This window comes from Cibotium barometz, chromosome 42, assembly GCF_041138505.1.
Source record: "Cibotium barometz isolate CiBa-2024 chromosome 42, ASM4113850v1, whole genome shotgun sequence".
Classification (NCBI taxonomy): Eukaryota; Viridiplantae; Streptophyta; class Polypodiopsida; order Cyatheales; family Cibotiaceae; genus Cibotium; species Cibotium barometz.
The window spans coordinates 8123250-8149168 of NC_141087.1; the positions used below are offsets into that span (position 1 = coordinate 8123250).

The 25919-nt window shown below is 39.8% G+C and overlaps 2 protein-coding genes and 1 long non-coding RNA gene across 3 annotated transcripts; all 3 read right to left on the bottom strand.

Moving 5' to 3' along the window:
• Nucleotides 1-6118: 6118 nt before the first annotated feature.
• LOC147614143 (uncharacterized) lies at nt 6119-7339 on the bottom strand. The gene is made up of 3 exons (XM_086780366.1): nt 7127-7339; nt 6843-6956; nt 6119-6712 (listed from the first exon to the last, which is right to left on the bottom strand). Exons 1-3 carry the CDS (start codon nt 7337-7339, stop codon nt 6344-6346), a joined length of 696 nt encoding a protein of 231 aa, XP_086636492.1. The 3' UTR covers nt 6119-6343.
• Nucleotides 7340-7394: 55 nt separating this feature from the next.
• On the bottom strand, nt 7395-8528 carry LOC147614144 (ricin B-like lectin R40G3). Its single transcript, XM_086780367.1, has 4 exons — nt 8330-8528; nt 8039-8158; nt 7654-7888; nt 7395-7570 (listed from the first exon to the last, which is right to left on the bottom strand). The coding sequence occupies exons 1-4, from the start codon at nt 8441-8443 to the stop codon at nt 7395-7397; spliced, it is 645 nt and encodes a 214-aa protein (XP_086636493.1). The 5' UTR covers nt 8444-8528.
• A 3316-nt stretch (nt 8529-11844) lies between these two features.
• Nucleotides 11845-12851, bottom strand: LOC147614145 (uncharacterized). Its single transcript, XR_015263072.1, has 3 exons — nt 12678-12851; nt 12448-12538; nt 11845-12290 (listed from the first exon to the last, which is right to left on the bottom strand). It is a non-coding gene; the product is annotated as an uncharacterized LOC147614145 (long non-coding RNA).
• Nucleotides 12852-25919: the final 13068 nt, after the last annotated feature.

Sequence of the window (25919 nt, forward strand, 5' to 3'; positions counted from 1 at the left end):
CTTACCCGCGCACGCCTTTGGTATGTATACGTGTTTGGATGTTCAATTTCAACCTCCCCTGCATATATTTACAAAATTTCAGTGTTTTTCTCATGCATGTCATACTCTAGCTCCTCTACTTCGGATAAATATTGTCCCTACGGGGACATCTCACAAAATTGGATAAATATTTAAAATCCTCTCTATATATTTATAAAGTGGATAAATACATGTTTGGTAGAACTAGAGAGACTAAAGAACATGAGAACTTATAAGCTGAGTCTTTGCCTCATGCATGTCATACTCTAGCTCCTCTACTTGCCAATATATTTAATATGGCCCTTGGTAAGGGTTCCCCTTCCTCTTGCTCTAGAAAGTTAGAGACACAATTTTCCAAATCCAGAATGGGCAAGAATCTGTAGGACTCTAATAAACTACCACACCGCCATGATTCACCATATATTGACTAAGATTTATTGATTAGTGTTGGGATTTAAAATCGGCATTTTAGTACAGAAGCACACCTACATAGCCAGAGAAGCACACCCACATTTTAGTATTCTCCAGGAGTTACTCTATAGTGAAGTATACATTGAGGGCCATCATTGGGGAGCCTACATCATGCAAGTCATGTGCCTACTGTGATCATGTAAATCAAACTTCATACTATATGCCTATGCATCGTAGAGTCCTCCAAAAGCTCACCTATATATGTGCAGAGTTCTGCTCAAATAGGCTTACAGCCTGTCATACCATACTTGGACAACATGTCAAAGCCATACTACCTGTGTAATAGCAAAATACCATCATGCAATCTCACCACCTCTATACCTAGGAAACATCGCAGCTCACCCAAATCCATCATCTTAAACTTTTGTATCAAGACCATCCTGATATCATATATGTCTGCATAATTATCACCATTGTCATCCACATAAATGACTAACAACATGATCCCTTTATCTATCTTGTTCAGATAGACTGAAATCCTATATTGGTGGATATCTAAAATCTTAAGGTAACAAGATAGTCGTGCTCTGGGTTTGGGCCTGCTTCAAGCCATATAAGGTGTTATGTAACCTGCACACAAAATTTGGGTGTGCATTACTCTTATAACACGGTGGCTGCACCATGTATACGTCTTCATGCAAATCACCTTGCAAGAAGGCATTTTTTACATCGATTTGATATAAAGACTAACCCTTCATAGTAGCCATACAAAATCATAGCTCTCATGGCTACCATCCTTGCAACTGTGTACAATGTCTCCTCATATGTCTGTGTTAAGACCCACTTACATCTAAATGCCTTCTCATCCTTAGGCAATGGCAATAAGTAGCTCCCATGTTGCAGTTACATCCCATGCTGCCATCTCCTCATCCATGGCATCTTCCCATTTCGGATTTCCAAGTGCCTACTCAAAACGAGTGGGCTCTACCTCTTGTATTTCCTTAACCATGTAGGCATAATGATGGCCTATAAAATCATCATATCTCAACCTATCAATAGGTTATCTAAATCAAGCAGACCTGTGCACATAGATCACTGTCGAGTGTCCTCAAAATTATCCTGGTTCTCCATGATGCCAAGCTCGTTATCAAGGCTCTTCTCTGAGCCATCAAGTTGCCATAGCAACACCCCTATCCTCTACCTCTCTTCTCAGCAAGGTAACTATAGACTGCTTCTGTGATACAACTAGAAGCAACACTCCTAAAAGAAAACACAAACATCTTAGTAAATCTTCTATCTAAGTTACTACCTACTACTTTAGCCCAAAAATAATGAGGCATATTCTTTTCATACAAGTAAGAAATTATCACTCTACACCAAGATTTTGTAGACAAGAGAGAGATACTACCTACTGCTTTTGCCCAAAAATAATGAGGCATATTCTTTTTAGACACGTAAGAAATAACAACTCTATGTAATAGTAAACACAACAAAATATTTGTAGACGAGAGAGAGAGAGAGAGAGAGAGAGAGAGAGAGAGAGAGAGAGAGAGAGAGAGAGAGATGTACGAAATTACAACTCTGTGTAATAGTAAACACAAAAAAATATTCATAGACGAGAGAGAAAGAGAGAGAGAGAGAGAGAATATATGGAGAATCGAAAACTTTGATCACTAAAAACTGATAAAGTAGATGGCAAATAGGTTGCACGTGGCATATCATTATCATGCTCCATTGTGCAAGTGATGAGCCTAGTGTGATCATGTAGATCAAACTTCCCAAGTGCATGTACATCAAGGGTCCTCCAAAAGATCAACTGTATCTGCAGCACGAGGGATTCACAAACCATATCTTATGGTATCATGTGAGTGTAAGGGAGAGGGTTTTTTGAAGGGGGGGCTTAAGCTTATAGGGGGTGAGGGGGATTTATGGTGGGGAAAGGGGCTAGGAAGTAGGGGAGAATGAAAGTAGGGGTCTGTTTCTTTTTATAGTTTTTATAATATGTGATCTAGTGGTGTAGTTTGAAAACTTTATTAGTTTACTACTCTTTTCAATTAAACATACATGGAATGATTTTTGAAGAGTACATGTAGGTCTTTGTGCTACTAGCACTTACATCCACGCTACTTACATGGGCTGCAAGTTGTCACATGTATTTTAAATCTTAAATACGGGGTACTTGAATTTCATAATTGGGACTCATATGCTTAGAAAGGGATATAGTTTTTTTAAAAGAGAAATTTAAACAGCAGGTTTTGTTGAGTTTCATGCATGGAGGTGACGTCTCCTTTCTATGGAAAGTGAATTCCCTGTATCTACAAAGAGCTTAGTGTTCTACTCCAATGACACATAAATAGTCTTAGAGCTTGTCAAACCATACTTAGACAACATGTACAAGCCATACTGCCTCTGTAATAACAAAATACCATCATGTGATCTCACCACCTCTATACCTAGGAAATATCGTAGCTCACCCAAATCCTTCATCTTAAACTTATGTATCAATATCATCCTAATATCATATATGTCTGAATCACTATCACCATTGATGATGAAGCCTTCCACATAAATGATTAACAACATAATCCCTCTATCTGTCTTTTTCACATAGAGTGAAATCGTGCATTGGCGATATCTAAAATCTTATGGTAACAAGATAGCCATCAATCTTGTTTTACTATGCTTTGGGTGGGCCCGCTTGTAGCCATATAAGGATTTATGTAACCTACACACAAATTTGGGTGTGCATTACTCTTATAACCTGGTGGCTGCACCATGTATACCTCTTTAGGAAAATCACCATGCAAGAAGGTATTATTTACATCCATCTGATATAAATGCCAACCCTTCACATCAACCATGGTAAAATGATAGCTCTCGTGGTTACCATTCTTGCAACCATGCTCAATGTCTCCTCATAGTTAATGCCTTATATCTGTGCATAATCCTTGGCATACCATCTTGCCTTATACCACCTCACAAATGCATTTGAGTTACGCTTCACCTCATAGACCCACTTACATCAAAGGTATCAGTAGGAAAAGGCAGTAAGTAATTCCCATGTTGCGTTTATATCCAATGCTGCCATGTCCTCATACATGGCATCTTCCCATTTTTTATTTCCAAGTGCCTCCTCAAAACAAGTGGGCTCTACCTCCTATATTGCCTTAACTATATAGGCATAATGATAAGCTATAAATTCATCATATCTCAACCTATCAATAGGTTATCTAAACCAGGTAGACGTGTGTATGCATAGATCAATATACAAAGTGTCCTCAAAACTATGTTGGTTCTCTATGCAATACTAGGAGTACAATAGAGAGGATGCCAATCTCCTTATCAAGGCCTTGCTCTGAGCCATCAAGTTGAGGCATTAAGATGCCCTTGGAGCACCCCTATACTCTACCTCTCTACTCAATAAGGCCACTATGGGCTACTTCTGTGCTCCACTAAAAAGTAGCACTCCTAAAAGAAAACACAAATCTACTAGAGCAAAGCTTCTATCTAAGATACTACCTAGTGGGTTAGCCCAAAAATAATAAGGCATATTCTCTTTAGATATGTAAGCAATTATAACTCTATGTAACAATATTAAGTGGGTCGATAACTCAGATGGATAACTCAAATGGATTTGTGAGAAGATATAAGGCAATATTGCTTGTGCCAAGGAATTATGCACAAACATATGGCATTGAACATGAGGAGACATGGCACATGGTTGCAAGGATGGTAACCATGAGAACTATCATTTTTCCATGGCTATTGTGAAGGGTTGGTCTTTATATTAGATGGATGTAAAGAATGCCTTCTTGCATGGTGATTTTGAATAAGAGGTATGCATGGTGTAGCAACCAAGTTATAAGAGTAATGAACACCCAATTTTTTTTGTGCAAACTACATAAAGCCTTATATGGCTTAAAGCAAGTCCACCTAGAGAATGGTCAAATTAGATAGATGACTATCTTGCTACCATAATATTTTAAATATTTGCCACAATGAACGATTTCACTCTATATGAAAAATACAGATAGAGGGATCATGCTATTAATCATTTATTTGGATGACTTGATGATCAATGATGATAGTGATGCAGACAGATATGATATCAGGATACTCTTGATGCCAAAGTTTAAGATGAACGATTTGGGTGAGCTGTGATATTTCCTAAGTATAGAGGTGGCGAGATCAATTAATGGTATTTTACTATTAGAGAGGAACTATGGCTTGAACATGTTGTCCAAGTATGGTATAAAAGTATGTAAGGCTATTTATGTGCCATTAAGGTAGAACACTAATCTCTCTGCAGATATAGATGAGCTTTTGGAGGACCCCATGATGCACAAGAACACTGAGCACTCTGCATATATAGGTGAGCTTTTGGAGGACCCCATGATGCACATGCATATAGTAGGAAGTTTTATCTACATGATCACACCAGGCTCATCACTTACATGATGGAGCATGATAATGAGACCGCACCTGTAACCTAGTTGCCATCATCTACTCTATCAATGTTTAGTAATCTGAGTTTTTGTTTCTCCATATTCTCTCTCTCTCTCTCTCTCTCTCTCTCTCTCTCTCTCTCTCTCATCTACAAATATCCTGTTGTGTTTATGCTTACATAGAGTTGTCATTTATTACGTGTATAAATGGAATATGCCTCATAATTTTAGGCTAAAACAGCAAGTAGTATCTCTCTCTTGTCTGCAAGATCCTATTGTTTTCATGCCGTTACATAGAGTTATAATTCCTTACATGTATGAAAAGAATATCCCTCATTATTTATGAGCTAATGAGGTAGGTAGTATCTTAGATAGAAGATTTACTAGTAGATTTGTGTTTTCTTTTAGGAGTGCTTTTAGTTGGAGCACAAAAGCAGCCTATAGTTGCCTTGTTGAGTGGCGAGGTAGAGTATAGGGGTGCTACTATGGCAACTTGATGGCTCAGATCAGAACCTTCATAAGGAGCTTCGCATCATGTCAGTTGTACTCTTAGTGTAGCACGGAGAACCAAGATAGTTTTGAGGACACTCGATAGTGATCTATGTGTACACACGTATACTTAATTTAGATAACCTATTGATAAGTTTAGATATGATGAATTTGACTTTCAGTTTTGTGTGAGCCTAATATTACCCGGCCTCCGCAGTGTTTCCCCCCCTTCAAGGTGTGTTCCTCATGCTTCTAAATCCATAATGATTCGTTAGGTTGATCCCCTCATATTTCTACTTGTTGAGTGTTGCTAAGTGGGGTTGTGCCTTCACCTCTTAGTCTCCTCAGTTTTTAACTCTCTATTTTTAAGATTTTAGTTTGGTTCTTCTACTTGAGTCTATGATGGAAGAGTAAGAGAAGAAGAGTCTAGCCAAAATTCACAGTAGATGCACATTATACTACCACAAATGGGATTATTTCTCATGGGAAGCGAAGGTTTCAAGTACAACCTGCAATCTAGAAAGGAAGGGTGGCATGATATCTAGTGTGGTGGTGGATATCAACATTTTTTTCTGTTCTTGCCCTCTTTATAGGCCATTTTAATAGATGCAAGCTCTTGAAAAAAATGTTAAAAGGTCCTTCTCTTAGCAAGAAGCTTTTGACATAATAGCTATTTCCAATAACAAAAACAACATAGCTTCATTATTTCATACCAAGCAAGCATATGGATGGTACACAAGGATGATGAATCACCATTGTGAAAACGAGATTACAAGTATTATTAAAGAGGCCCTTTTTGTCAGTTTGTCTTCTTTTTGTTCTTCTGTAATAAAGCATCATTATTGTGGATGGTACACAAGGATGATGAATCACTGTTGTGAAAACGGGATTACTGGCTACATTATTAAAGAGGCCCTTTTCGTCTGATTGTCTTCTTTTTGTTCTTCTGCAAAAAAAAAAGCATCATTAGCGGTCGTATGTTAGTTCTCAGAGACATCAATACAACAACATTTTATATGCCCGAGTGTGTGACTTTTATGCATTCTGATAAAATATTGCAATTCAAACGAAGGAGAGATATAATGAAAGAATATGATCTCACAAGAAGAAGAGGAAAACGGAATGAATTGCCATTGTTGCTGCACGTTTGAAGCAGTTACAGGTACGCGTACTGTCAAAGGGTGGTAATATGCAGCATTTTGGTAATCGGTATCACTGGGGAGGTACCAACTAAGTGTGTTATCTCCATTGGCAAGGTTGATCGCAACATAATTTCTTTGAGAGCCTACGCTACGATTCTCTGACCACACAAAGTTATCATCCAGAGGATCGAACTCTGTTGCGATGACCTATTAGTCATCGCAACATACAGCCAAGGTTATATAAAATGTTAGTAACAAAGTAGATGATACACAAAGCGAGGCTAAAAGATTATGTGAGATGAGAGGTAGTTTATATGCATGCATGAAATGGAGATACCTTATCTCCTGGTTTAGTAGAGCCTTTCAGAGCTTTTCCATTGCTTCTGCTTATGACTATAAAGGAAGAGTTAGAATCTTCGTGCCGGCCACGAGCAGGAACTTTATACCATACCTACAAACACGAACACATGAATTCATGTGAGAAGTGTACTTCAACACAAAGAGGAGGCATACGGCTTAGACACGCATATTCATTCATATATATATATATATATATATATATAGAGAGAGAGAGAGAGAGAGAGAGAGAGAGAGAGAGGGGGGCTAATGGTCATGACGTACCTCTCGATCACCATCCTGATTCTGAGAGTTCACTGCGACAACCGTGAGCTCGTCGTTGATAGTACCGCTTGTAGGCGGGAATGTGAGATTTTCGTGAGGATTCTTGACGATCAAAATCTGGGAAACCCATGCTGATTGTATTGTATAGACGGATGGTACTGCAATATATAAGGCGCACGGTTGATACGGCTTAGACCACGCATATTCATTCATATATATATATATATATAGAGAGAGAGAGAGAGAGAGAGAGAGAGAGAGAGAGGGGCTAATGGTCATGACGTACCTCTCGATCACCATCCTGATTCTGAGAGTTCACTGCGACAACCGTGAGCTCGTCGTTGATAGTACCGCTTGTAGGCGGGAATGTGAGATTTTCGTGAGGATTCTTGACGATCAAAATCTGGGAAACCCATGCTGATTGTATTGTATAGACGGATGGTACTGCAATATATAAGGCGCACGTCAGGATGATAAGACTTGGTTGATACAGCACGGATTTTAAAATTCCATTTCATTTGCCTTACCATACTCATTCAATTTCCAGCGCTGAGTACTACTGGTCCCGCCGTTAGCTGGCGCCTTTTGCAAGATCACGGCCACCCCGTCTCCGTTTTCTGGCGGGGACTTCCCCACTCCCAAGTCCAACAAGAGGTTCAGTTCCAAGGACGAGATGGCACTGCCAAGCTTATCAGAGCGTAACGTCCAAAGTGTGGTGTTATTGGCGCTGTCCGACGCGCCATAGTCTGTATGGAGCGACACCTGGAAAAGGAGGGGGGGGGGGAGGGGGCTACCAGCTCGTAAATAGTCGTAATATTTGCTCTTGCAACCAACTACGTCCTGATGACTGGGACGTGCCGCCTGAGCACGTCCCATGCATAATGCAATGAGCACAATTTTGTCATTGGTTACCTTGAGCGGTGCAGTCAGATTGCTCTTAAGGGCCGCTTTGGATCCGTTATTAATCAGCGCAAATGCTGGGTTTCCTTCAGAGTCTTTCAAAAACCTCCATGAATCGTCCTTGTACCACAGCTGCAGAAAACATCAGTGCGACACTGGAAACTTAGCGCACAAGTACAATTTATAGAGCTCTCTCTCTCTCTCTCTCTCTCTCTCTCTCTCACACACACACACACACAAACACACACACGGACGCATGCTATAGTCAAGATGTGCAGCAGAGCAGCTCATAGATTTATAAACCTGGAAAGGGTTGTCCAGATTCTCTGCAGCAAGCACAATGTGAGACCCACGCTGCACAACATTGTAACCAGGGTACTGCGTGGAGGCAATTGTGAAGAAAACTGGAGCAGGCATGTTGCTAGCTACCGCGGAGAAACAAAAGCACTAATTAATTGAATTAAAGTAAGCAGCTTACGAATTGCAAGGGGTGTATTGCTCGGAACGTGGGAGGTCCTTTTATATTAGCTGGGCGGGAGCCTGGAGGGAATATGGAGTGCGCCCATGTGATCAAAAATGCGGGAGCTTCACATCATGTCAATTGTACTCTTAGTGTAGCCTTCATAAGGAGCTTCACATCATGTCAATTGTACTCTTAGTGTAGCCCGGAGAACCAGGATAGTTTTGAGGACACTCGATAGTGATCTATGTGTACACATGTATACTTAATTTAAATAACCTATTGATAAGTTTAGATATGATGAATTTATAGCCTATCATTACGCCTACATGCTTAAGGAAATACAGGAGGTAGAGCCCACTTGTTTTGAGTAGGTACATGGAAATTCAAAATGGAAAGATGCCATGTATGAGGACATGGTTGCATTGGATGCAAATATAACATGGGAGTTACTTATTGCCTTTACCTAAGGATAAGAAGGAAACTATAAATAAGTGGCTCTATAAGGTGAAGCATCACTCATATGGATAACTCAAATGGATTTGTGAGCAGGTATAAGGCAACATTGAACAGGATTATGCATGGATATATGGCATTGACTATGAGGAGACATTGAACATGGTTCCAACGATGGTATCCACGAGAGGAGACATTAAACATGGTTGCAAGAATGGTATCTATGAGAGCTATAATTTTGCCATGGCAATTGTGAAAGGTTGGTCTTTATACCAGATGGATGCATGGTGATTTGTAAAGCTGGTGTAGCCACCACAAGGTTATAAGAGTAATGAACCCTCAAATTTTGTGTGAAAGTTACATAAATCCTTTTATGTCTTAAAGCAAGCCCACGTAGAGCATGGTGAAATAAGATTGATGACTATCTTGTTACCATAAGATTTTAGATATCCGCGAATGCATGATTTCACTCTATGTGACAAAGACAAATAGAGAGATCATGTTGTTAGTCATGTATGTGGATGACTTGATCATCAATGGTGATAGTGATGCAAAAATATATGATTTCAGGATGCTCATTAGGGAAATTATGAGCTTATTTTGGGGCCTTCTAAGGAGTTTCATGCTCTTTCTCTCTCTTAAGAATGGTCAGCATTGGAGCATGTTTGGATTACCAATTAGTGCCCCCCACAGTGCAGATTTTTCAAGTCTCTTAAGGCCATGGAAAACCCCGCTCTTCCCCATGCCATCATACCCGAACATGCTCCGATGTGGTGACCAAACTTTGTAAGCATTGGGGAGACCCACCCCCACATGCTTGCAAAGTTTGGTCACCACCATCAGAGATTGTTTGGATTAGTAATTACCAACCAGTGCATATTTTTCAAGTCTCTTGGTGCTCGAGAGGCCACGGAAAATCCCAATCTTTCCCATGCCATCGCACCTAAACATGCTCTGATGGTGGTGACCAAAATCTTCAAGCATCATGTTTGGATTAGCAATTAGCACCCAACGTAAATTTTTCAAGTCTCTTAGTGCTTGAGACGCTATGGATAAGCAGTCGAATCACCTTGGATGCAATTTATGCTCGGATGTTGAGCCAGGGAGATTCGGATGATCCAAATGGTAGTTCTAGCCATGATGATGGGATGGTTATGGTGAAGGTTGAGAGAGCATGGAAGGAGAATGAAGACGAAAGAGCCAGGTGATGCCCTTGGATGTCTCTAACCTTGCATTAGGTTTCCCTCATGGTGTGGATAGTGTGAAACATCCAGTTTCGATCAAAATGACGACATAGACTGGTTTGACATGTTGATTACCAATGACGGAGTGCCTATCCATGGTGATAGCCTTGTAGAGGTTGATGCAGCTTCGTTTGACACCTTGCTGGAAGACAATGTGGATCATGCAGATTATGCTTGTATGCTGGATCCAGTGGAGCATGGATTGAGTGTTCTTGTTGAGCCTACACAGCATCATCTAGATGTGGATAGAGTGCTTAATTTGTTGCTTATGCACACACTTTTGTGCTATTTAACAGATTTCTTAGGAGATAATGTGCCATGTTCATTCATTCGAGCTCGGGGTGTTGTGCCATTTGGGGTACATGAGCATGTATCAAATGGTGGAGCTTCATCGACATATCTTTTTGATGGCCAGTGTTATGTCTATGTTGTGTCTACTCCATGCCAATGGAGTGTGAACATTCTTGTGACCACATGGTTTTATGTTTTCATTTTGTATGATCATGGGTGGATGGCCTTGTATCTGATGGGTTCCTAGCCCTAGCATGTTGCCATAAAATCGTTTCACTATACTTGCACTCGATTCATGATGTTATGTGCACGACAGTGGCATGATCCTATGATTGTGGGCTCGGGTCATCCGATTGGGAATACAACCCACCGGGTGTGCCAAGTGTCGGTCGGACAGCTATAGTCGGTAAGCTGCCATGCCCACCGCTGAGCCGGACGTCAAAGCCGATGACCGATGCACTTTATTATAAAGATGGGCATGCCAGGGTTAGCTAGTGTGCACCTACTATATGCATGTTGGGGGGTGGACATTCAGGACACATAGACTTTCTTGGGTAGATCACGTGATTGTATCAAGCTCTCCCTGAGCAAGGGGAACTTCAATGAAAACCTAGCTCTCTCTTCTTCTTCTTTAAATTTTCCTTTCTATGTTTTCCCTTCTCTTTTGTTGTTGTTTCTTTGTTAGGGCACAAGCCACTAACAAATGTGCAAGAGTTTGATGATATTTTTTGCTTACCAAATATGATACCTTAGTTCTTATTGTAGTACTATCTAGTTGATGTTATCTACTACGATGTTCTCTTTCCTTGGACTTTCGGTTTTGTGTGAGCCTAATATTACCCGGCCTCCTCAGTGTTTCCCCCCCTTCATGTGTTCCTCATGCTTCTAAATCCATAATGATTCGTTAGGTTGATCCCCTCATATTTCTACTTGTTGAGTGTTGCTAAGTGGGGTTGTGCCTTCACCTCTCAGTCTCCTCAGTGTGGCTCTTGAGGTGTGAACCTCACAGGCGTGAGCCTCATAAGCATAAACCTCATGAGCGTGAACCTCAGGAGCGTGAGCCTCACACCAACAAATCAAGCATTGATGCATTGAATTAGAAAGACCAACAAATCGAGCATTGATTAGGAGAATATGTTTTGTATCCATATTTTATGGATAACATGGGTATTATGAGAAGATTCTAATGACTATTTTCAGAAGTTTTACATGTCACATAACAAGAACCATTTTAATGATTTCAGAAGGAGTTTTTAACTCTCTGTTTTTAAGATTTTAGTTTGGTTCTTCTACTTGAGTCTATGATGGAAGAGTAAGAGAAGAAGAGTAGCCAAAATTAGCAGTAGATGCACATTATACTACTACAAATGGGATTATTTCTCATGGGAAGCGAAGGTTTCAAGTGCAACCTGCAATCTAGAAAGGAAGGGAGGCATGATATCTAGTGTGGTGGTGGATATCAACATTTTTTTCTGTTCTTGCCCTCTTTACAGGCCATTTTAATAGATGCAAGCTCTTGAAAAAATGTTAAAAGGTCCTTCTCTTAGCAAGAAGCTTTTGACATAATAGCTATTTCCAATAACAAAAACAATATAGCTTCATTATTCCATACCAAGCAAGCATATGGATGGTACACAAGGATGATGAATCACCATTGTGAAAACGAGATTACTAGTATTATTAAAGAGGCCCTTTTTGGCAGTTTGTCTTCTTTTTGTTCTTCTGTAATAAAGAGGTTCAGTTCCAAGGACGAGATGGCACTGCCAAGCTTATTGGCGCTCTCCGACGCGCCATAGTCTGTATGGAGCGACACCTGGAAAAGGAGGGGGGGGGGGGGGGGGGAGGGGGCTACCAGCTCATAAATAGTCGTAATATTTGCTCTTGCAACCAACTACGTCCTGATGAGTGGGACGTGCCGCCTGAGCACGTCCCATGCATAATGCAATGAGCACAATTTTGTCATTGGTTACCTTGAGCGGTGCAGTCAGATTGCTCTTAAGGGCCGCTTTGGATCCGTTATTAATCTTTCAAAAACCTCCATGAATCGTCCTTGTACCACAGCTGCAGAAAACATCAGTGCGACACTGGAAACTTAGCGCACAAGCACAATTCATAGAGCTCTCTCTCTCTCTCTCTCACACACACACGGACGCATGCTATAGTCAAGCTGTGCAGCAGAGCAGCTCATAGATTTATAAACCTGGAAGGGGTTGTCCAGATTCTCTGCAGCAAGAACAATGTGAGACCCACGCTGCACAACATTGTAACCAGGGTACTGCGTGGAGGCAATTGTGAAGAAAACTGGAGCAGGCATGTTGCTAGCTACCGCGGAGAAACAAAAGCACTAATTAATTGAATTAAAGTAAGCAGCTTACGAATTGCAAGGGGTGTATTGCTCGGAACGTGGGAGGTCCTTTTATATTAGCTGGGCGGGAGGGAATATGGAGTGCGCCCATGTGATCAAGAATGCGGGATAGGATTTGGATTATTGGATGTGGCTCTGAAAAGGTGAGTGCGTCCTACAGTGGACGGACTGGTCGGCCGCTGCTGCAAGCGCCGTCCTTGTTTGCTTGTGCAAGCGCCCTCTGTTTGGCGCCATTGTCCATCAACAAATCCAAGCAGCCCTCGTCGTCCCGGTGGTCCTTTCACGTTGCTTTTGTCATATTTTTGGGCTCCTTTCACGTTGCTTTTGTCATTTCCAAGAACATTAATTGGTCGGTGCTGCCATCTCCAAAAGATTAGATAATGCGTCACAAAGTTAGGCCGTCTCTAGTAGTTACTTACCCGCGCACGCCTTTGGTATGTATACGTGTTTGGATGTTCAATTTCAACCTCCCCTGCATATATTTACAAAATTTCAGTGTTTTTCTCATGCATGTCATTCTCTAGCTCCTCTACTTCGGATAAATATTGTCCCTACGGGGACATCTCACAAAATTGGATAAATATATAAATATCCTCTCTATATATTTATAAAGTGGATAAATACATGTTTGGTAGAACTAGAGAGACTAAAGAACATGAGAACTTATAAGCTGAGTCTTTGCCTCATGCATGTCATACTCTAGCTCCTCTACTTGCCAATATATTTAATATGGCCCTTGGTAAGGGTTCCCCTTCCTCTTGCTCTAGAAAGTTAGAGACAGAATTTTCCAAATCCAGAATGGGCAAGAATCTGTAGGACTCTAATAAACTACCACACCGTCATGATTCACCATATATTGACTAAGATTTATTGATTAGTGTTGGGATTTAAAATCGGCATTTCAGTAGAGAAGCACACCTACATAGCCAGAGAAGCACACCCACATTTTAGTATTCTCCAGGAGTTACTCTATAGTGAAGTATACATTGAGGGCCATCATTGGGGAGCCTACATCATGCAAGTCATGTGCCTACTGTGATCATGTAGATCAAACTTCATACTATATGCCTATGCATCGTAGAGTCCTCCAAAAGCTCACCTATATATGTGCAAAGTTCTGCTTAAATAGGCTTACAGCCTGTCATACCATACTTGGAGAACATGTCCAAGCCATACTACCTGTGTAATAGCAAAATACCATCATGCAATCTCACCACCTCTATACCTAGGAAACATCGCAGCTCACCCAAATCCATCATCTTAAACTTTTGTATCAAGACCATCCTGATATCATATATGTCTGCATAATTATCACCATTGTCATCCACATAAATGACTAACAACATGATCCCTTTATCTATCTTGTTCAGATAGACTGAAATCCTATATTGGCGGATATCTAAAATCTTAAGGTAACAAGATAGTCGTGCTCTGGGTTTGGGCCTGCTTCAAGCCATATAAGGTGTTATGTAACCTGCACACAAAATTTGGGTGTGCATTACTCTTATAACATGGTGGCTACACCATGTATACGTCTTCATGCAAATCACCTTGCAAGAAGGCATTTTTTACATCAATTTGATATAAAGACTAACCCTTCATAGTAGCCATACAAAATCATAGCTCTCATGGCTACCATCCTTGCAACTGTCTACAATGTCTCCTCATAGTCAATGCCATATGTCTGTGTGAAGACCCACTTGTGCATTACTCTTATAACATGGTGGCTGCACCATGTATACGTCTTCATGCAAATCACCTTGCAAGAAGGCATTTTTTACATCGATTTGATATAAAGACTAACCCTTCATAGTAGCCATACAAAATCATAGCTCTCATGGCTACCATCCTTGAAACTCTGTACAATGTCTCCTCATAGTCAATGCCATATGTCTGTGTGAAGACCCACTTACATCTAAATGCCTTCTCATCCTTAGGCAATGGCAATAAGTAGCTCCCATGTTGCACTTACATCCCATGCTGCCATCTCCTCATCCATGCCATCTTCCCATTTCGGATTTCCAAGTGCCTGCTCAAAACAAGTGGGCTCTACCTCTTGTATTTCCTTAACCATGTAGGCATAATGATGGCCTATAAAATCATCATATCTCAACCTATCAATAGGTTATCTAAATCAAGAAGACCTATGCACACAGATCACTGTCCAGTGTCCTCAAAATTATCGTGGTTCTCCATGATGCCAAGCTCGTTATCAAGGCTCTTCTCTGAGCCATCAAAGGTCCATAGCAACACCCCTATCCTCTACCTCTCTTCTCATCAGCAAGGCAACTATAGACTGCTTCTATGATACAACTAGAAACAACACTCCTAAAAGAAAACACAAACCTCCTAGTAAATCTTCTATGGACAATTGTCCACAGTGCCCTTGAATGTGCTTACACGCTTACAAGTCAAGGCATGATGGTGGCAAACAGTCAAAAAATGCAAAAGATGATACCTTAACATGGGTAGAAGAATATGTTTTAAAACAAAACCTAAAAGAGAAAACAAAACCTTGTAAACCCAAGAAAAACAAGGGACTACAAAAAACTATCAAAACCAAAGTCGAGTTAAAAGATAGGAAAAAGGAGTCTACAAAGGACAAAGACCCAAAAGGGGACATAAACACAAAAGAGCCAAAAGCTACACAAGATGCAGAAGCATCCACATCAAAGAACACCACACAAACCTCAACACCCATATGTACAACACAGGATACAAAAACCCAAAAGAAAATTCGATCTCGTCGTGTGTGGGTAAACATAGTGAAAAACTGACAAACCAAAGAAAGTCCGAGAATGTAACAAGTTCTAGTACATCACTAAGTGAGGATGAAACAAGTTCTTACTCTTTGCTCAGAGCACTACATAGACCAATCAAGAAACTAGAACCCACCCAACCACCCCAAATGGATAATGATGATCACATGACATATGCGAAAAGCAAAAAGCAAGCTCAGGAGAGCATGCTTAGCTTGGTTGAATGTCTTACAGGGTCACCGGTTGTGATTGAGCCTCATAATGCCAAACCTAAAACAGCAACCAAGATACAAAACCTAGAGGAGTACCACTTTCCTTTTCAAGAGGAAGACTACTCTCTACAGAAGAGTCATTTGAGACAGATTGTACGAACTTTAGGCTTTAGAAAGCACGTGAGGAATTTGATAATTCCCTTACAAGATTAAAACAATCTCTCAAAACCTCATTCGGAGGAATGCTCTTCTCTCATGATAAAGCCAACATCACATCAACACTTGCACCTTTAATGGCTCAACCTGAGTTATACAAGGACATAACAAACTACATAAAATAGGACTATTAGGATTTGCAAGTTTCCAAACAGCCCTCATTAAGAATTGTCAAAGAGCCAAGTGTGCCATTGTACGCATTGGGTACTCTTGAAAAAGCTAAGACCCAAACAGAGGAGGATGAAAGTGAATGGGAATATGAAACAGACACAGGATCTGAAGCTAAAACAATAACCGAAATACCCATGGTTCCTTTGGAAGATTCTATCATGGTATGGTTGGATTTCCCTATAGGCAGTGGTGTTTAGCACAAACGCGCATTGATTATCCCTCGAGCAAGTCATAACATCATGACAATAGACAGTTGGGTGTCATTTGGGACAACCTACACTCAACCTGACAAGCAATAGTCTTGGAAAAGGAACCAATGAACAAAACATTGAAGTTCCAAGTTACTTTAGATACACTACTCAAACAATCGATGGAGATATAGAATTTACATTTAACACTATATTCGTGAGTTTGGGAATTTCCCAACTCCCATTTTTTGAATACTAAAAAGATGGGACCTGGATAACATCCCTGTAAGTTTCTCAAAACCATATCATGTGACCTATTGTTGGAAAGCGCTTGGAAAATGGAATCTAGTGAGCTATAGAGCGCTCAATTTGGAGTAAGGGTGTTCAAGTTATGATTAATCCAAAGATTTGACCACGTGTCCCAAACTACTGGAAAATTCCCATATTCCCCAATATGGTGTTATTTCATGTCACCCTAGATTTCCTTGAGTATGATGTCATCATTGGCGACACTTGGATAAGTGAATCGTTGTATTCACTAGATGAATCCATGCAAACAGTCACCTTGAATACTCATGCATGCAATGTACAATTGCTATTACAATTTACGAGAGGAAGAAACCTTGCAGGAGCTAGAACTTCCAACATATCTTACTGAAAAAATCCCTAGGATTTTGGTTAGATTGGAAATTTCAAATAAAATCACCACAACTCAAGCACAACTTTATCCAAAATGAGAACACAAGCTCATGACTCTCGAGCTATGGGATTTTTTAGGTCAACCAACACTCACGGCACATCCGGAAAGGATTACCTTTACCACAAGGCTTGAACATGCCATGTTTGGGGTACTTTGAACATACAATGTATATTAAAACTAACCCCCTTACTTGCAAGTTTTTTGTGGTTGAGTATGTTGGAAGCAGATTTGATCTTGGGACATAAATGGACTATTTTGCTGCCCAAGCACCACTGTGCTTTGCTAGCGATAGAGTCATCATGTCGATAGTCATCATGTCGATCAAGGACAAAAAGTTAACAATACCATACTAGTAGGAAGAGGATCCAACTTTAATGGATATCTATGACGCTAAATGCAAAAAGATACAAGCCTCTTCCATAAAATCCACCTACCATCTACACCAACGACGACTGACTCGAATAAAGCCTCTACTCCTTCACCTATGAAGTTTGATGCCAAAACCTCACAATCAACAGCTATTCCTGGAGAAGTTCCCAGAGCCCAACCATCTAACTCTAACAGGGAACTCAAAGGAAAGGCCTCGGCTCCTATGCATCTTCATCAAACCTCACCAAAGGTGACAACCACATGCTCAAAGGCTTCATCATCCGATAGCCACTCCACAAGAGACTCTAACCTCATCATCAACAATGCCAATGAGTCTCAAACCTGCAACCTGAGTGCTAACCCAAGTCAAGGAGGGCCCCAAACCATCATCACCCCAAAAGAAAACTCCACCATGACAACCACAATAGGGGTGCTGCTTTGCATCTTAATGCGTCAACTTGATGGCTCAAAGCAAGGCCTTGATTATTAGGAGCTTGGCAACCTATCTCTTGTGCTCGTGATGGTGCATGGAGAACCAAGGTAGTTTTGCGGACACTTAGTATAGTGATGAATGTGTACACAGGTCTACGTGGTTTAGATAACCTATTGATAGGTTGAGATATGTTGAATTTATAGTCCATCATTATAGCGGTGAAAAGGGGGGGAGAAAAGCCTTGGTTTTGTGGCCAAGAGACATGGGATGAGAAGGTGAGGAAGAATATTGAAAATCCTTGACAATACGCACAGCAAGAGGAAGCACAGCGACAAGGTGACTATAAAGCGTGGGGAGCTTGCACCTCGGGAGTAGTTAACGGGACTCATTTTATGAGTATTTTGTAAGTATCCACGCTTTCTGTAGCCTCTCATTTGTATGTCAACTAGTGTATAGTTGTATATTTTTATTTATGTTTTGTTTTCATATGTGCAAGAGAGGGTGGTTGGACACACCAGGCTATTGAGGTGGAGGAGCGTTATGAATGCAGGTATGGCACTTATGCCTTGCTTGAGCGCATTGCACAAGACGTTGGAAATGTAGATTGGGCAGTTGTGGTTTTTATATGTGCTTCGTAACATATGCCAATTTGAGGTTTCGACAAGTTTGTATATGCTAATTTGTGGGTATTGCATTGTTTTTGCAGAGAGCAATACCTGAGCCTTCTTGTTGAGGCTAGCTCAGAGATTGGACTCCAGTTTAGCTCACATGTTATGCACATTTTTGGGATTGTATAGATATTTTGTGCACCCCTTTTGAGCATGTATAGTTCGCTCCCATATGCGGCAACATTTTTGTATACAACATTTATCGTATAAGGATCGATATCCAGCAATTTGTATCAATGTATCTTTGTGGTTTGATATCTAGATGATTGTGTATCAACATATCTTTGTTTTCCTTAATTCTTTAAGTTTGTGTAAAACATCAATTGAATACAAATGCAATAAAGTATTTATATATTTGGCATAATGTTGCATCCAATTACAGAACTGTACTTGGATGCACCATTATGCCAAAAGTATTTTTTCTTGCATCCATCGGAAAAAGGGTCGGAATGGGAGTCGAAAATTGCCTACATCCGTCGAAATATGTGTCAAAAATTGCCTTTGTTTGTTGGTATATAAGTTGGAATAAACATTGGTAAAAGCATCAAAATTTTTTTATTTCCAATGTTTTCTCTGATAAGTATTTCGAAGTATATTATGACATCTTTCTCGACGCTCATTTCGACGATGTTTCCGATAGTTTTATAGCAACGCTATTTTCAATGTACATAGATGATTGTAAATTTTACAAGCAATGCTTTTTTGTCGAAAGAAACGTCAGTATATGCTTGTCTTGTAGTAGTCTCTCTCTCTCTTTCTCTCTCTCTCTCTCTCTCTCTCTCTCTCTCTCTCTCTCTCTCTCTCTCTCTCGTCTACAAATATCCTATTATGATTACACTTACATAGAGTTGTAATTTCTTACGTGTATAAAAAGAATATGCCTCATTATTTTTGGGCTAAAGCAATAGGTAGTATCTCTCTCTTGTCTACAAGATCCTACTGTGTTAATACTGTTACATAGAGTTATAATTGGTTACATGTTTGAAGAGAATATGCCTCATTTTGTTTGGGCTAAACCAATAGGTAATATATTAGATAGAAGAATTACTACTAGATTTGTTGTTTCTTTTAGGAGTTTTACTTTTAATTGGAGCATAGAAGTAGCCTATAGTTTCCTAGTTGAGTAGAGAGCAGAGCAAGGCCTTGATTAGGAGCTTGGCAACTTGTCTGTTGTGTGCTCGTGATGGTGCACGGAGAACGAGGATAGTTTTGCGGACACTTAGTATAGTGATGAATATGTACATAGTATAGTTTTGCTTTTAATTAGAGCATAGAAGCAGCCTATAGTTTTGCTTTTAATTGGAGCATAGAAGCAACCTATAGTTTCCTAGTTGAGTAGAGAGCAGAGCAAGGCCTTGATTAGGATCTTGGCAACTTGTCTGTTGTGTGCTCGTGATGGTGCACGGAGAACGAGGATAGTTTTGCGGACACTTAGTATAGTGATGAATGTGTACACAGGTCTACGTGGTTTAGATAACCTATTGATAGGTTGGGATATGTTAAATTTATAGTCCATCATTATGCCTATATGGTTAAGGAAATATAGGAGGTAGATCCCACTTGTTTTGAGAAGATACTTGAAAATCCAAAATGGGAAGATGCCATAAATGAGGAGATGGCAGCACTGGATATAAATGCAACTGTTCTTAAGGATAACAAGGCAATTAGATGTAAGTTGGTCTATAAGGTGAAGCATAACTCAGATGGACAACTCAAGTGGATTTGTGAGGTGGTATAAGGCAAGATTGGTTTGCCAAGGATTATGCATAGATATATGGCATTGACTATGAGGAGACATTGAACAAGGATGGTAACCACGAGAGCTATCATTTTGTCATGGTTGATGTGAAGGGATGGTATTTATATTAGATGGATGTAAATAATGCCTTCTTGCATGGTGATTCCTGCTTCAAGAGTGTGTGGTAGCAAGTTAGGATGAAGTCGTAAGTGATGTACTTCATGGATATATTATGAGAGCAGTCATTGTAATAGCATTAGGCCTCCTATGAGCCTAAAGTGCGTGGCCAGCCACAGTTTAAGTGAGAGTGAACACTTATGGCCATGTATATAAGTGAATTTTTCTCATAATACAACATACTCTCTCATTATGCAATTGAGTCTTTCTGTTTCTAATCCTCTTGCTAATCTCTCTCCCTAATGCATGCTAGTGAGTGTGTGTGAATGAAGTGTGGTGAGAGGAGGGACGAGGATCCTTAGTGCAAAGCGACAGTGTGACAACGCTCGCGGGAGACGCGGTGGAATTGCTTCTCAAGGAGTTGTAGAGCTTGGGGACCTCAAGGGTTATGAGTTTGGCTATTGGAAAGATTCTCAACGACAATTGTGGTTCACCATGTAATCTCTTTTTGGATGTGTTTCAAGGAGGGTTAGGGTGAGCCATAACATTTTTGGCACCGCTCGGGGAGCCATCCCTTGGCTTTTTCCATCATTTTGTCTCTAATCTATGCATAACCCATTGCACATTATCTTGATTAGTGGTTTTCCATGAAAAAGATATGGATTTGATGGTGATTTGTGTGAGATTTAGTGTAGAATAGCTACTTTTTATATTTGAAAAGAATGCTTTTTGCTTACTTTTTAGATTAATTTGTTGTTTTTGCAGTTTTTCATGTTCTTAGGACTTGCACATAGTTTGTATTAGGCTTATTTTGCATCCATTACATATCAAACAATGCAAGAGAATGCATTTCTTAGTGAATGTTAGCTCTCTTTCGTTTAAACATAGATCTAAGATCATTAATTCTAGTTTAACTGTGTGTTTTTATTGAAATTGTTTGGATTAGAGTGTTAGCAAGTATTAGGAGTAGCTTAATCTTTCAAAAAATTTCTTAAAACCATCAAAAAATCCTTCAATTTGACTAATTTCTCTTAATGAACTGGTTTTTGTCATTAAGGTTGATTAATCTTGTTCAAGAGGCTAAAAATTTAGAAAAGGTGTTAATTGGGGTCTAAATTGATCATATGAAGAGTTAAAATTGGGGTTTTTGAGTGTTTTGAGAGCATCTAGATGCATGAAAACACCTAATCACATCAATTTTTTGATCAATTGGAGAAATTTGACTCCCTTTGCTTAGTTTTGTCTTAAAGAGGAGACTATAATTAAGAGTCTAATTAATTCTCTAATTTAGATTAATTTACACAATTGTTGATGCATAAAGATTAGTTTTTCCTTGGTATGTCCAATTGTGTGAATTAATTAGGGATTAATGGTTAATTAGAGTCCTTGATTAGTGTAAATGAGGAAAAGGTTAGTGAAAGAATTAATCTTGGATTAATACTTAATCAATTTTTTACACAACTCATTAAGGCTAATGAGCATTCTATGAGAATATGCTCATGAGTTGTCAATTTATCCATTTTGGGAGTCATTTATGAAGGGTGTAAGGGGTGTCATTAAAAGGTTGACTGTTTTGATTCCACTTACCTTTTTTGGAAAAATGCCCATATCCCTTTCATTTTAAATTCAAAAAATATTTCCCCCCAAAAGGAAAATTCGTATTTCCCACTAGACTTAAAAAAAACCGTTCATGCGTGAAAACAGTTTCACAACATGAAATAGCAGTTCACGCGATTTTTTTTAAAAATTTCCACGTGAAGTCCGCTTCACGCGTGAAAACCGTTTCACGCAGTGAAACAACAGTTCACGTGGAAAAAAATAATCAAAATTTAATTTCCACATGAAGTCTGGTTCACGTTTGAAAACCATTTCATGGTGTGAAACAGCAGTTCATGCAAAAAAAAAAAATCAAAATTTAATTTCCACATGAAGTCCAGTTCACGCGTGCAAACCGTTTCATGGCGTGAAACAGCAATTCAAGTGGAAAAAAATCGATAATTTAATTTCCACGTGAAGTCCGGTTCACGCGTGACGGCGTGAAACAGCAGTTCACGTGAAAAAAAAAATAATTTCTGCATGAAGTTCGGTTCACACGTGAAAACTGGTTCACAGCGTGAAACACTAGTTCACGCGGGCAAAAAACAAAACAAAATTAATTTTCGTATGAAGTCCGGTTCACGACGTGAAACACTAGTTCATGCGTGCAAAAAAAAAAGAAATTTAATTTCCACGTGAAGTCTGATTCACAAAACGTGCTGCGAAATAGGGAAAAAATTCTCAGAAAAATTTTCGTCTTGAGAGTGATGGAGAATAGGTTTTAGGACCTTCTCTTCCATCTGGGAAGCTCCTAGCACACACTTTTTCTAGAAAAATATCTCAAAGGTCATTCACGTGCGTATAGCGCCTAAGCTAATTTGGGAAACGGACACCTGTTTGATCCAACGAAGAGTACGAAAAGCCTCTTGAGGCTGTAATACGGGCTGTGGAAAAGTATAAAAAGCAAAAAAGAAAACTGTGATTGCTCATGAAGGAGCATTTAGGCACTCTGACATGGCCGCGATAGAGGGATTGCCAGGGATCACATAAGGACTCAACCCAATGGCTGACATCTTTGAGCCATTGAGATCTATGCCACCTCACTTGCATCTGCAGAGATCTTGGTGTTATGCTCCTATGGCACATAAATAGGCTTACATAGGCTCCCATACCATACATGGACAACATGTCCAAACCATCCTACCTCTGTAATAGCAAAATACATGGACAACATGTCCATACTACCTCTGTAATAGCAAAATACTATGATGTACTCTCACCACATATATACCTAGGAAATATCACAACTCACCCAAATCCTTTGATAAAAAACAGAAGGAGGAGGGAGCACACAGAAAGAGAAGCAAACCCTAATCCATATCCATCAATCATAAAGAAGGAGAGAAGCCATAGTCATCATCTCTCTCACACACAAAAGAGAACACAACATAGTGTTATGTCCACACTACAAAGTAAACCTAATGTAATGTTCACACCACACATGACCAGCTGGACGCGGTCATAAACACACCACACGATATCCATCTATTATACTGTCACTCTGTCAGCACCCATGTGCTATCCTCCAGCTGTATACGAGCTTGACATTTCAACACTCCCCCTCAAGCTCGACATGTCCATCTCTAGGACTCCCAATCTAGTACGAAAATACTCGAACTTATCCTTACCAACTGCTTTGGTAAAGATATCTGCAACCTGCTCATCTGTCTTTACATATGTCAAATCAACATGCCCATCTAGCACTTTCTCTCTGATGAAATGATAGTGGACCTCAATATGTTTGGTCAGGTTGCTTTTTACTGCTCCAACTTACAGCTCCACTACCAAGGCTGAAAACATAGCATGCCATAGAAGCAATTACGTTGGTGGAGAAGTTTCTCCCAACAACCAACGTATTAACCATACAAATGCATCTCCTAATTCATGTTGTGGATGAGGTGGCTGTGTGGCAGGGGTCGACCATTCACATTGGATGTTCTTTTTGGAAAGGTTTTCCATTCACGTTGAATGTTCTATTTGGAGAGGTTCATGAAGATGCTAAAAGGTTTTGTCTGTCAAAGAGCTCCTTCCATAGGGAAGTATGGCAATGGGATGACTTGTGCAAGAATCCCTCGTGTATATCACAGAGTTTAGTACTGTAGACCCTGAAATTCCTAAACTTTGGTCAATAGAAGAGGATGAGAGGGTAGTTGGAGAAGACCCACACAAGGACGAGGGATTGAGAGAAGGATGGATATGACCTTACGAGACAAGATGATGAATAAATTTTGCATCTGGAGCTCAAGTAATATGTAAAAGTAGATTGAGTGGTATGGAGAGGCCAAGAATGAAAGGAATCAAGCTCGTCAAGCTTTTCAAATACCCTTCATCACTTTCTATACTTCCAGACTTTCCATTGTTGAGAGAGGGAGAGAGACGAAACAAGAGGCACCACATACGCTCCACAAGAATGAATCATATTAGTAACAAGTCACATATACATAGGCAAGACCTAGAGTGAGTTAGGGCTAGCTATATATAGCTCCAACATCCCCACTCAAATGAAGGTCTCTAGCTATGAGTAAAAAAAAAATCATGGGAGCACAAGGGAAAAACCCAAGCTCCTACATATAAATTTACAATGCCACCTTAAAGTCCATGTGCAATGTGCTTCTATATACAAAGTACAAAGAATAAATATGCATGATGCTACCTTAAAGTCCATGTGCAATGTGCTTCGATATACAAAGTACAAAGAATAAATGTGCATGATGTGAAGTAATGTGTGAAGTGTCCTAAAGTCTATAGGCTATGTAATACAAGTCTAGACAAAATTGGCATGACGTGAGATGTGTTGATCTCCAAAAAGAGAGACCACCACAACTCCAAGTTCTGATCATAAAAGTGTAAACCGAGCTTCATGGAGTCCTTTGGTGAGAATGTTTGCAATCATTTGATCAATTGGACAATGTTCTACCATTATTGCTCCTTTCTTTACTTCATGTCGAACATAGTGATAATAAACTGCAATATGCTTGGACTTGCTATGTTGCAATCAATATGACCATCCCAATCCTCATTATGCTACATACAAGGCACATGTCCTTCTATACTACATATATTGTAAAACCTTTGACCATGATAGTAAAAAGTGTCTCTCTTCATCCACAATGGACTCAAAACCTCCATCTCCCATGCACCAAACAGAAACAGTCCAAAGGGTAGAAACTGCTTAAGAAGCAGTTAATCGGACACTTCAGTGTTTCTATTGTCGTGCACCTCACAAGGTGGCAGGCTACACAATTTGGAATATTTCCATGCCCATAGTCACTGACACCTTGTGACCAATGTGTGAACGATGTGGCATTGATCACACGTTCCAAGATTGCCCAAGACGAGTTACTTCAATGTGACATGTCTCACAAAATAAAACTCTTAAAATCTTTAGCATACAAAATGGACAATTGTCCACGGTGCCCTTGAATGTGCTCACACACTTACAAGCCAAGGCATGGAAAACAGTCAAAAAAATGCAAAAGACAATACCTCAACATGGGGAGAAGAACATGTTTTAAAACAGAACCTAAGAGAGAAAACAAAACCTTCTAAACCCCAAGAAAAACAAGGGACTACAAAAAACTATCAAAACGAAAGTCGAGTTAAAAGATAGGGAAAAGGAGTCTACAGAGGACAAAGACCCAAAAGGGGACATAAACACGAAAGAGCCAAAATCTATACAGGATGCAGAAGCATCCACATCAAAGAACACCACACAAACCTCAACACCCATATGTACAACACAGGATACAAAAACCCAAAAGAAAATTCGATCTCGTCGCATGGGTAAACATAGTGAAAAACTGACAAACCAAAGAAGTCAGAGAATGTAACAAGTTCTAGTACATCACTAAGTGAGGATGAAACAAGTTCTTACTCTTTGCTCAGAGCACTACATAGACCAATCAAGAAA

Bases quoted from the DNA above. Each gene is read 5' to 3' on its own strand.
- LOC147614143 (XM_086780366.1), bottom strand. From the start codon at position 7,339: ATGAATGAATATGCGTGGTCTAAGCCGTATCAACCGTGCGCCTTATAT. The intron at 6,957-7,126 runs GTACGTCATGAC...TCGTGTTTGTAG, and splicing joins ATCAGGATGGTGATCGAGAG to GTATGGTATAAAGTTCCTGC. The intron at 6,713-6,842 runs GTATCTCCATTT...GATGACTAATAG, and splicing joins CTACTAAACCAGGAGATAAG to GTCATCGCAACAGAGTTCGA.
- LOC147614144 (XM_086780367.1), bottom strand. From the start codon at position 8,443: ATGCCTGCTCCAGTTTTCTTCACAATTGCCTCCACGCAGTACCCTGGT. The intron at 8,159-8,329 runs GTTTATAAATCT...TGTTTTCTGCAG, and splicing joins ATCTGGACAACCCTTTCCAG to CTGTGGTACAAGGACGATTC. The intron at 7,889-8,038 runs GTAACCAATGAC...CTCCTTTTCCAG, and splicing joins ATCTGACTGCACCGCTCAAG to GTGTCGCTCCATACAGACTA.